The sequence below is a fragment of the Anabrus simplex genome, chromosome 1, assembly GCF_040414725.1.
Source record: "Anabrus simplex isolate iqAnaSimp1 chromosome 1, ASM4041472v1, whole genome shotgun sequence".
NCBI lineage: Eukaryota > Metazoa > Arthropoda > Insecta > Orthoptera > Tettigoniidae > Anabrus > Anabrus simplex.
Window position 1 is genome coordinate 1,589,088,351 of NC_090265.1, and position 12,431 is coordinate 1,589,100,781.

Genomic DNA, 12,431 nt, shown 5'->3' on the forward strand with positions numbered 1-12,431 from the left:
CGCGCTCACTGTACAAGTTGGTACTGTGAAATGTTACGAAGTTTTTTAATGTAACGTGTGCAAATAAAACGACTTCAGTTTTTATAACATTTTAACACAAAAACTTGAAATTCCCAGTCTTATATTAGGACTAAAACAGTAAAAGGCAATCCCAAAGCCTCCCATGGCTTTATGTAGGTATGTAAGGTGTAACATCTGCTCTGGTCATGATAACATAACCGTATACGATAATATTAAAATACTAAATTTGTCTTACTTAAGAAGGAGCAGTTTCGAATCCTGCCTGAAAGCCCAGTGACCATACAGTGCCGTGAGGGAAGTGCCAAAAATCTGTTCGGTGATACACTCCAAAAAAGTAAATAAATAAATAAATAAACATGTAACCCTGGACATAATGTAGATGTTTTGCAAGTACAAACATTTGACGAAATTTGTTCCTTCTTCGAGTAGAGCAGGTGAAATGTGCTCTGTCTCTTTCCAATTGTTGTGGACATTCTGCTTTATGATTTCCAAGGATTCTCTAAACAATACCACCTGAATGCGATGCTAAGATGGTCCCTTATGCAAGTTCACCGCTGATCGCTTTTCTAGTACGGTACAGTTCCTACTTCCTCAAATTATTGCAATGATGTGACGTTAACACCAAGATCCGTAAGTATGCTGTAGCCGTCTTTTCGTGAGATAGAGTTCGTTGAAAAACGTGTGATCGAGGATTTAGCATTGGTGGGACTGAAATTTCTGGACGGTTGATCCAAGAAATTGTTTCTTTGAGGAACGGATAATGTGGGATTTTTACAATGTGATTTAATGAGGATGCTCGCGGGACCACATAATTTGAATGAATAATACGGGAAAACGTATTTTCCGGGAACGTATAATGGAGGTTCTAATGTATATAATAAATTGTATTTACTCACCTATAGGACCTCTACTTTATTTCTTTTCTTAATTTTTACTTCCAAAATTGGGGATATAATCATATACGCAGAAACTTCATCCATTGTAATGGGAATGGTGTTCAAAATAAGCTATTTTATTTTGATGCTATATAATATGAGATTTTAAAATAAAATAAACAAAGTTTACATCTTTTATCAACAATGATTTACTACTAACGTCTTTTGCAACAGTACATTCTGCAAAGAATGAAGATGTTTATTTAATATGGTGGATGGGTGTGGCCAGTAGAATAGATCATGCAGCTTGACTACAAAATGACTACCTGTAACACGAAAATGTTTCTTTGTAATACTGGTGTATGTTCATGCTTCACAAGAGTATTTAGCCTAAGAAAGGGGTAAATAATAAAAACAACAACAACAACAAAAAGATTAGACCTACCTTTTTGTTCTTGGAATCACAGGCTTTCCTCATTGCTGTCATCGTTGCTCGAGTGTGGGTCCTCGATTTCTTTATGTTGTTTCCATAGATCTTTATCTTCAGAGCCATGTAATGCACATACTGTTCTAGTCTTTTTAAAACTCTTTTCAACAATTTCTGGAGTTATCAATCCCCAAGCATGCATGATCTAGTGAAGGCCGCTTAAATTTTCCAGCTTTTGTTGTCTCATGCAAGTTGTCGACTATCTGGTTGGTGTAAAACTATGGTCCTTAGAAGGCTTGTTTATGGAGTCTAATGGCTGAAAAACTGATGTAAGTTGTTCCTTTCCTAGTTTGGGTACTAGCTATTTCTTCAGGCTCAATTATTAATTGTTTGACTTTACATCTACTAAAACGGAGTCTCTGTGTAGTTTGCAAAATTCACGTTGCAGTCTCCTATGTGGCTGACTTCCATAATGAGCAAGACTGAATAAAAGAATGATCCCCTTTTCCACTTAGCGCACTCTATTTATTAGTCCACACAGAGACGCCACGCCAGGGAAATCGCCAAGATACATACTTTACTCCCTTGTGCAGAGAAGAATTTGGTTCCCACGCTTATCCCGCGCAAGTAGTATAACGGAAGGCAATGACTATTAATACCGCAAATCAATTCATAGCACTTAGAAACTTATGATAAATTTTTCTGTCGTTTTAGTTTCTCCGGATTTCGTCCATAAACGTAAATATTATCCTCGTTTCGTAACTTGCCAGCCCTGCTTTCTGCTGCATTTCTTTTATCAGGCTGGCACATGTGATTCCCCTAACAGCATTCGAGTCGCTCCATCCTTTACACGTGATTTCCTTGCACTCTTTCTCAGTGTACCACGCCCGTCCTCGCGTTCTCTGCCTCCCTTGCGCTCTCCGATACATTTGGCGCCTTTCTGATTTCAACTCCCTGATACCACATTTCTGATGCATTAAATGTTAATTTTCTCTCACCATGAACGATATAGTTCAGTATATAGTATTAATTGATTGATTATATGTATTTTTACTACACCGTGTGTCTGAATATAGCATCTTCACTTCATGACGGAAAATTAGAAATGAAGTGGTGCGAAATTTGTTGGAAGATGAAAGTGACAGATCTGACTTTGATGTTATTGAGAATGAACTGACAGATTCAGAGTCGTATTTGGAATGTTTGTCAACTCTTGCAAAGTGACAGTTATGACGAATCTAACATAAAGTAACCTATCGTAACAACGGGGTCTGAGGTCACACCTCCAAATGATTGCATGTCAGTACATTTTCCCTAATATGAAACCTTTGCTAGTGCATCACAGATACATTATTGACAATCCGTATATCTCAGTAGGTTTGTAACATGTTTCAGTTTTGTGTACATATGATCAAAAGATTATTATTATTATTATTATTATTATTATTATTATTATTATTATTATTATTATTAATTATAATTATTATTAATTATAATTATTATTATTATAATAATTATTAATTATAATTATAATTATTATAATTATAATAATAATAATAATAATAATAATAATAATAATAATAATAATAATAATAATAATAATAATAATAATAATAATAATAATAATAATAATAATAATTTGGGAGAGCCTCCATGGCTCAGACGGCAGCGTGTCGGCCTCTCACCGCTGGATACCGTGGTTCAAATCCCGGTCACTCCATGTGAGATTTGTGCTGGACAAAGCGGAGGCGGGACAGGTTTTTCTCCAGGTACTCCGGTTTCCCCTGTCATCTTTCATTCCAGCAACACTCTCCATTCTCATTTCATAGCATCTATCATTCATTAATAAATCACTTTGGGAGTGGCGACCCCATCGTACTAACTTCCTATATCTGCTTCATTCATTACATCCCTGACCTGGTCAATGACTGGAAAACAGGTTGTAGGTTTTCATTTCATATGAATTTGGGAATTACACTTTTTGAACAAACTGTACTTTTTTCTAGCCTAGTCAAAACATTTGTGCAATTTCGTGTCACCACGACAATTTTCAGTGTATTAGCTTTACATAGATATATAAAATTTCATACATTTATTTCATATCTTGCGGATATTTTGTATTTTAATTAGGCAAGCAAATATTGCCAGTTCTAGGGTTTTGGCATGGCACCCAGAAGTAACAACCCAACTTTGCTTGGCATGGCACTCAGAAGTAGCAACCCAGCTTTGCTTGGCATCTGAAGAAGACTAGAATCCTGTCATTCAGCTATGGGATTTGCGTGCCATATTTCCGTTAAAGCATATAATGTTTTAACTTGTCTTATTATTGTTTTATAATTATGTTTAGATAAGTAGATAGTCTAAGCTGAACACCTTCAAGTTTTGGGTTTTATTTTAGATACGATGGAAGGTTTTGGCGTGGCACCCAGAAGTAGCAACCCAGCTTTGCTTGGCATCTGAAGAAGACCAGAATCCTGTCATTCAGCTATGGGATTTACGTTTTGCCACATCGCCGTTAAAAGTCCTCCAGAATCATCAACGGTAAATAGATTTTGTGTCTTGAAAGTCTGCTTGTTTTATTGTTGACATTTCTTATTTTATGTGTCTTACTTGCTTCCAAGAACTTTTCAACACCAAGTGAGTTGGCTGCGTGGTCCGGGTCATGCAGCTCTTTGGTTGGCTTTGGGATATGGTGGGTTCAAACCCTACTGCCGGCAGCCCTGAGGATGGTTTTGCTTTCATTTCCTTCTTTTCACTCCAGGAAAATGCTGAAGTTGTACCTTAATTGAGGCCATAATTGCTTTCTTCCCAGTTCTAGCAGACTCCTATCTCATTGTCCCCATAAAACCTCTCTTAAGTCAGTATGATGTAAAAACAATAGGAAAATGTAAAATTTCCCTTTGGGAAAATTGAATGATCGTAAATCTTCCAATAAATACGAGTAAAACTCATGTTGATAGCAGTTAATTTATTTATATCTAGCTAATAAGTTCTGAGATATCTGTATGGAATTTGGAGTTGATAACTGTAGGATTCAATGCTTCAAATGGGGGAAACAGACTCAGGGCATATGAAAGTGCAGTGAATGAAATAATTTCTCTAGAGTATGATGACCGAGCACGGTAGTTGCGGTTGCTTAAGCGCGGTCAGTATTCGGGATATAGTGGGTTCGAACCCCACTGTCGGCAGCCCTGAAGATGGTTTTCTGTGGTTTCTCATTTTCACACCAGGCAAATGCTGGGGCTGAACCGTAATTAAGGCCGCAGCCACTTCCCTCCCACTCCTAGCTCTTTCCTATCCCACCATCGCCATAAGACCTACCTGTGTTGGTGCAATATCAAACACCTTAATGGAAACAAGAGAGGTCCACTTATTCAATACCATATAATGTTATAAGATAAATTATAACATTTTATTATACTTGGTACCGTTTTCGATGCTGGTGTGCATCATCATCAGCCAAAAATAAGAAAAATATACATTGACAAGGTTACAATAAACAATGCATAAAGTGTACACAAATTTTACAAAACTGGCAAGACCTAATTAAAAGAAAGATCCATAAACATCAAGTTATGAAAAATGAAAACCTAAAAATAGCACCAACTGTCTTAAATCTTTGAATATACATCCTCTTGACAAAAGTCCTCTGAATCCAAAAACATTAAACCATGTGTGAGCAGTGTCTTCCACAACGTCTAAAAACACACATAATATATACGCTCCCAGAGGTCCTAATTTGAACCGAAAACATAGTTCAGTACCCTGGAAACACGGGGTCCGCCATTTTTTATTTTAAAATTTCTTTTATTTAATACTTAGCAGACTGAATCCAGCCGTGTTCTGTAAGTTAGAGAAGACCTGTTTTATTACGTAAAACACTGTCTGAAGTTCTCTCATGTTCTTTTTCAGTACTGGAAGTTGTTACGTCTTTTGACTGGTTACGTTATTTTAATGACAGCCAGTTTTAACCAATAGAAAAATGGTTTCTTAATTTTTGCACCTGTTACTCTAATACTCAGTGGATGTTCAGCAAGAAAACCTTTTATACATATGTTCTTGGACTTTTATGATAGTGAAGCATTGGTTTTTTTTGTCCGTGGCTCAATTTAATCTGCTCGCACATGGTTTAATGTTTTTTCCCCAAATTGTCGCTTAGAAGAGTTTTAGACCTTTCAAAATACAGTTTATTATTATTTAAATAACTAGGGTCATACTTCTTCCTCCTATTGGATTTGGATATTTTGTTCTTCTTTTTTGGCGTTAATTTTATTTTAATCTTGGAAATATAGTGATCTGAATCTATGTCTATCCCACGGAGTAGTTTCATATTATAAATTTCTTTGTGATAATTCTTGTCCATGACCACATGGTCAATCTGGAACTCCCCCAATTTAATATTAGGGCATTTCCAAGTCATTAGTTTGTGTGGTCTTCTTTTAAACCTTGTAGATTCCAAAGTTAATCCATGATCTATACAAAGATCAATTAATCTTTGACCATTTTTATTGGTAAATTTATGCACTGGCCATTTACCCACTACTGTACAAAATTGCTTTTCTTTTCCTATTTTAGCATTAAAGTCACCAAGTAAAATTTTAATATGTGTATCAGAGATACCTGAAATCAACTGGTCCAATTCTTCCCAAAATTTTTCTGTTTCTTCCTTTTCTTTGTTATTTTTGTCATTCGTTGGGGCATGGACATTTATCAATGTGTACGTTTTATTCTCTACTTTAACTGTTAGGAGTGCCATTTTTGGGGAGGTCGAAGAAAAAGCTTCAATTGAATCTAATATGCTGTTATGGACCAAGAATCCTACTCCAAATTGAGGAACATTCTTCATCACTCTTTTCCCTGGAGGACCTTTGTAAAGGCGATGTCCTCCTGATTCTAATGGGTCCTGATCTGTATTGCGCAATTCTTGAAGAGCTGCTGTAAATACTATCTTATGCTGGTCCAATACATCTGTTAAATGTTTTAACTTGCCAACTTTCATAATTGAATTGATATTTAATGTTGCAAAAAAAAAAAAAAAAAAAAAAAGAGTCCTGGTTTATTGAATTTCAGTCTTTTCTTAACCATATGTGTCTGCATGTCATCTGTTGGGCTTCCAGGCACTCCGACTCGCCTTGATCTTCTACGTGACACCCCACCATATCCGAGTGGCGTCTTTGTTTGGACCTGCTGATTTTGTATGTCCAAACCGGTGGATTTATTCATGAGAAGACTAATCATATTTGGCTGATTATCTGATCAATGATCAATGTTTCTGACCGTAGTCAGGGTTTACCATTCCAGATGTGATCTGGAAGGGTGATTAATGAAATATGGATTGATGAATTATGAATTTGTGGAGTGGAAAAAAATGGAAGGGAGAAAAATGAAGATATCGGCCATAGGAAGACAAGGGCCACGAAGGGCGTGAAAATGAAAGACTCCCTAGCCCTCGCAAACCTAATAGTGTAGGGGTCGGAAAAGAACAAGAGTTGACAAAGAGAGGTCAGATAGGATAGATGAAAGTGAGGAGCCTGGCACAAGTAAGTGGAAGCAATACCAGGACTCAGCTAAGGGCCCCGTGGTCGCCAACCCACACTCCAAAGTTCAGAGCCCGTGGGGCCTCTTTTAGTCGCCTCTTACGACAGGCAGGGGATACCGTGGGTGTTATTCTACTGCCCCCACCCACAGGGTGGAATAAGGTTGATTTATTAAATTCCAATGCAAATTGACTTTCATAGTGTAAGAACACACAGGTTTTGATTTTTGCTAGGTGTGGTTCAAGAATGGTTGGTTCCTCGTTATTATGGAAATGCAAGCATTTCAGCAGGTGTCGAATCGGTGTCATAGTTTTCTTCGTAACCTCGTTTCCATACATAGGATTGTTAGACCAGTACAGTTTTCTTTGGTGAAGATGGCAAATGCCCATAATCATAAGAACTCCAAGCAGCTTCTTCATTTCTTCTTTCTTGCAGTCCTCCTATTTAGCCATTGGTGAGCGTCTTTTTACTCTTCTAGAGACAGCGTATTGCCGTGCATATCTGTTAGTTCTAGGGAAAGAAGACAAAGCAGAAAGATGGCAGGAACATATCCAACAGTTGTATCAAGGTGAAGATGTAGGTAATTTGGTTCTGGAATAAGAAGAGGCTGTTGATGTTGATGAAATGGGAGACCCAATTTTGAGGTCAGAGTTTGACAGAGCTGTGAACAACCTAAAGAGGAACAAGGCACCTGGAATTGATGGCATTACTTCTGAATTACTGACTGCCTTAGGAGAAGCCAGCATGGCAAGGCTATTCCCCATTTAGTGTGTAAGATGTATGAGACAGAAGTCCCATCCAATTTTCGGCAGAATGTTGTTATACCTATTCCCAAGAAAGCCAGTGCTGACAGGTGTGAAAACCATCACACTATTAGTTTAGTATCTCATGCCTGCAAAATTTTAACACGTATTATTTACAGAAGAATGGAAAAACAAGTTGAAGTTGGGTTGAGTTGGGAGAAGATCAGTTTGGCTTCAGAAGAAATGTAGGAACACGTGAAGCAATCATGACTTTACGTCTGATCTTCGAGGATCGAGTCAAGAAGGACAAGCCCACCACGTACATGGCATTCGTAGATCTAGAAAAGGCATTCGATAATGTTGATTGGACCAAGCTATTTAAGATTCTGAAGGTGATTGGGATCAGATACAGAGAACAAAGAATTATCTTCAATCTGTATAAAAATCAGTCTGCAGTGATTAGAATCGAGGGCTTTGAAAAAGAAGCAGCAATCCAGAAAGGAGTGAGGCAAGGCTGCAGTTTGTCCCCCCTCCTTTTCAATGTTTACATCGAACAGGCAGTAAAGGAAATCAAATAGGAATTTGGAAAGGGAATCACCACTTATGGATGGTGTTGCGGACTGGAAAAACAGGCAGCTATTATAAATAAAAGCATCACGGACAACCACCCTCCACTACATATTTGATATATGTATACTAAGATTTGATTTATTTATATACAAAATACAGTCTTCGATTTTTCATTTTTGTTCTTGTTTTTGGTGCTCTTTTTTTTCATCTATATACAAACTTCAAACATTGAAAGACATTTGCGTGGCTTTTGCATGAGCAAATGTTGTCAGAATTACTCTAAAGTGTAAGTTTTCTGCAGTGTCATTTTCTATTGCTAGAATGGCGAGAGAGTTCAGCCTTTCCTGTGCCATAGTAGAGCGCAAATAAGTTGTATATGCTTAAGCTTACTAAAGCTTCGTTCGGCACTAGCAACTGTCACGGGTATTGTTAGTAACACTCTTAATGTGACCCACAAGTTTGTAAACAAATCTTTACTGTTTGCGTTTTTGATCATACGCAATACTACTTTTGGTATGACTGTGTTCTTTCCATGATCCAAATCGAACTTACATGTAAAAGTTCAAGATACAGTTCAATTCCGTTGATATCAGACACTTTGGTTGCTTTGTCAGTTAAATGTGTTTCAAAGTTCAAATAACTTTGTTTTTGATATTATTTTCCTGGAAGTTGAACAACATTACCCAAAAATCCCCACAATTGTTGGTGTTATTTCAATACAGATGACCTCCTCTTAAGTTCAGAACTTTATCCACTATTGGATAAAATACTCCTCACATAAAGGTTTCTTCAGGTGACGATTGCACTACCTCAGAAGACTCATACAAAAAAACGCGTTTTCATTTACGAATCCTTTTCAAGTGAAAAACAGGCTTGATACCAAGTTCAGCAGTTATTCCTTTAGTGGAGATTACTGCGTCCAGATATCCATTCCCTCTAAATCTGTTTAAAAACTCCAAACACTTATTGAACAGTCACTGATGTCTACCACTTCCCCTTGAATGCTTTTACTGATCAAATTAACTTAAAAAAGAATGTCATTCCACAAGATCAAAGTTATGATGAAGGAAAAGTCTTCCATCTGATTAGTCAAAGATTGAGCTTCGGAGGCTGTTTGGGGGTCATCATTATTGTCGCCTAACTCAAGCAATGCATCCTTAACTTCTGTTTATTGGTATCTAACAGCATGAACAGCACTTTTGCGAGATTCCCAGGGTGTTTCACACACTTGCTTTAAAGTAAGTGCTTTAGTCTGGTCGCTTATTACACACCAATGCTTCGTTGAACTAGAGAAGATGGTAAAGAGGCGTTGTAAAATACCAAATAAAGATGTAGGCTTAACTGATGATTTTGCTCCATCAGTAATTACTAGGTTTAGGCTATGGCACTCGCAAGGAATGAACACGGCCAAAGGGAAGTTGGCCAGTACACCAGCTTGAACTCCTTTTTGTACACCTGCCATGTTGGCGCCATTACCGTATCCTTGACCATGACAGTTTGTCATGTTCAAACCACACTCTTCAATTTGTTTGAACAGCAAAACAGCGAGAGCTTCTCCTGTGGTTTCTTTGGCAACTCAATAGGCTATAATGCTTTCTTCTACTTTGATCTTCCCATCATCATCTTCAGTGACATAGCAAATCGTTAATGAAACTTGTGACTTATGTGTGGAGTACAATCAAGGATAACGGAAAAATATCTGGCTTCCTTTATTTTCGTCAAGATACTTTGCTTTACTGAGTCATCTAGTATAGTTATTAGCTAGTTTTGTATTGACACACTTAATAAAGGAAATTGTGTTTCTTTGTTAGTTATAGGGTACGTCTTAGTGTTCCATTACTACATTATCAAATTTTCGTAAAAGTTGCACAAGTTCAAGAAAGTTTCCATTATTTTTTTGTGAAAACTTTGGAAGATGACCCATGAAAAACTATAATGTGCTCTTCTAGATATAAAGTAATTTCCACTAACCATCGCAATACTTCTTCGGAACCCTGACTCTCAGTTTCAACTTGCTTCATGATGTGCTGGTTGATTGATGTGTCTCCTTTAATTCTTTTTTCTGGTTCAAACCATGTAGCCATACTTTTAAAATGGTCTGGTGACAACTCATAGGATTTTAAACGGACTGCCAAATTTTTCCAGTTGTTAAAACTCAATGCTTGACCAAAATGTGACTTTGATGAGGAATTAAACAATCTACAACAGAAACAATAGACATAATCTGATTTTTCTGAAAAAATCAACAATCACCTTGATATTTTTCCCTCCATTTTACAAAAACTGATACCAAAATTGGTTTGAAAAGTGCCTATTTGTGTAATTTTTGGTGTAATCGTGGTCTTCTTTAGAGTATTCAGCCAGCCCTTTCAAAACAAACTCATCACGCTGAATGTGCATAATATGCGCTGGCCATGTTGCAGGAAATAAATTTCAATTTCGGTGTCTGTTGACAGTTCTATCACTCTTTTATTGCCATTATCACTATCACTGTGATCACTATCGCTTGTAATGGTATCATCAGTAGGGGAAGGTACAGGTACAAATTCAGTGTCTTTGGCCGCTTGACTGCTACTTTGTGAGGACGAACTACAGCTAGGTGCAGACGTATTGGTCTCAGCCGTGGCAACATTTTGTGTTGTATTAGTTTAAAAAAATAGTTTTGGCACTTTACTTAATAAAACCTCATTCAGTAACTCACTTTCCTTGTACAACGTTCTCCTTTGCCTCCCTGACAACTTTTTCGACATAATGCTGGAGTTTTCCACTAATCACTATCACTATGCACTTCACAACAACATCGTTCAGTATTCATAAAGCTCGTAACGCACAGAAGAATAAACTACAGTAGAAGTCCACTATAGCGAGTACGGCATATAACGAGAATCCCGTTGTAGAGACAGTTTTTTGCTGACGCTTTGAAATTCATACATTAAACTGTGTATTATCCTTCTGTTGTAGTGAGAGCCCTATCACTGACGCATCTGTTATTACGAGGGATTAAGCGTGCACGATTTTTTCCCGTTTCAATATTTATGCACCTCAGCGATTGTGTTGCATGCATTCAATTATCTTCGCTATCGTTTCCTCGCTATGTTCACTAGCGAGTCCTCTCGTCAACATTCAAAGGCGATGTTGAAGTCGATTTGTAATACCCAACGACTGCTATTCTCTAAAGAAAATTTGAAATGAAAGAGGATATGTTTTCGTAATAAATGCGTGAATGACGTGGCCAATAGCAGTTGTAAACTCGTTCAAAATAACGGCTGAAGTAAACGATCCCGTAATTTTAATGTTATATACTGAAATTCAGTAAGAATGCGATACACCTCAAGATATGGCAGAATACATCACTGATTTCAGAGGATAGTTCATATTTTCTCACGTCTAGTTAAATTTCGGAAAGGCTATTCACATTTAAATTTTAGCGAGGATAACTCATTTCTCTACATGCGTTTCAATTATGTTTTCATGACATATACAGTTAAGTTAGGTGTCGCCATTTAAAGAAAAAACTCTGGAGTGATACCACATTTCTCCGAATCCAAGACGATGCTTTTTTCCACAGAATCTCATGCGAAAAATCAAGGGTCTTCTTGCATTCGCGGCCTAACAGTAATGAATACCACTGGCAACTCTCGCGGTACCACGCTGCTTCTTTTCACCCCCGCACGCACACACAAAATTCGTTGACAATAAACAACCGACTCTTTATTATACATTGTTAGCCGTGACAACCGGTTGTAGAGTGCACTGGCGTAGCCAGGGGGGGGCCCAGGGGGGCCGGGCCCCCCCCAAAATATTTTCTGAAACTAGAGTGAGGATTAGCCGTTGTTTTACGTACAACTTAAAAACGTACGCCGAAATGTTAAATTAACGTAGCGACAAGAATCTATTAGTAGGACTCAATAGGGACATACATAATTCTCCATATTTGTACTGCTTGAATGAAAGGAAGACACTTAGGATTGTGATGCGCGAGGATATTTCCCTGTAGAGGCCTCAGTATTGGGAATGAAACCGTGTATTGACAAATGTCAAGACATGAAGAAAGGGCCAATTAGCAAGGGATTACTCAGTACGGGGCCGGAACGTGACCACCGAGATAACGGGGGCCACGTCCAGAAACAACTGCAAGCTTACAACATCGTGTCAGCTTTTGCAGATCGGTTCCAGGAAACAACAATGTCCTAGGGATCCTCGGGTTGCACCGTGGTTGAGAGATGTGCTGTGTTTGAGTTGCAGCGTTGGGAAGATT

General features: G+C 37.8%; 1 protein-coding gene across 3 annotated transcripts in view; it reads left to right on the plus strand.

Moving 5' to 3' along the window:
- Window positions 1–12,431, plus strand: part of Sec31 (secretory 31) — a 386,738-nt gene that overhangs the window by 55,486 nt on the left and 318,821 nt on the right. For all 3 annotated transcript variants that reach the window (XM_067138230.2, XM_067138232.2, XM_067138231.2), the window contains exon 6: window positions 3,722–3,864. In XM_067138230.2, the coding sequence (XP_066994331.2) occupies window positions 3,722–3,864 (143 nt within the window). The remainder of the gene's footprint in view (window positions 1–3,721; window positions 3,865–12,431) is intronic.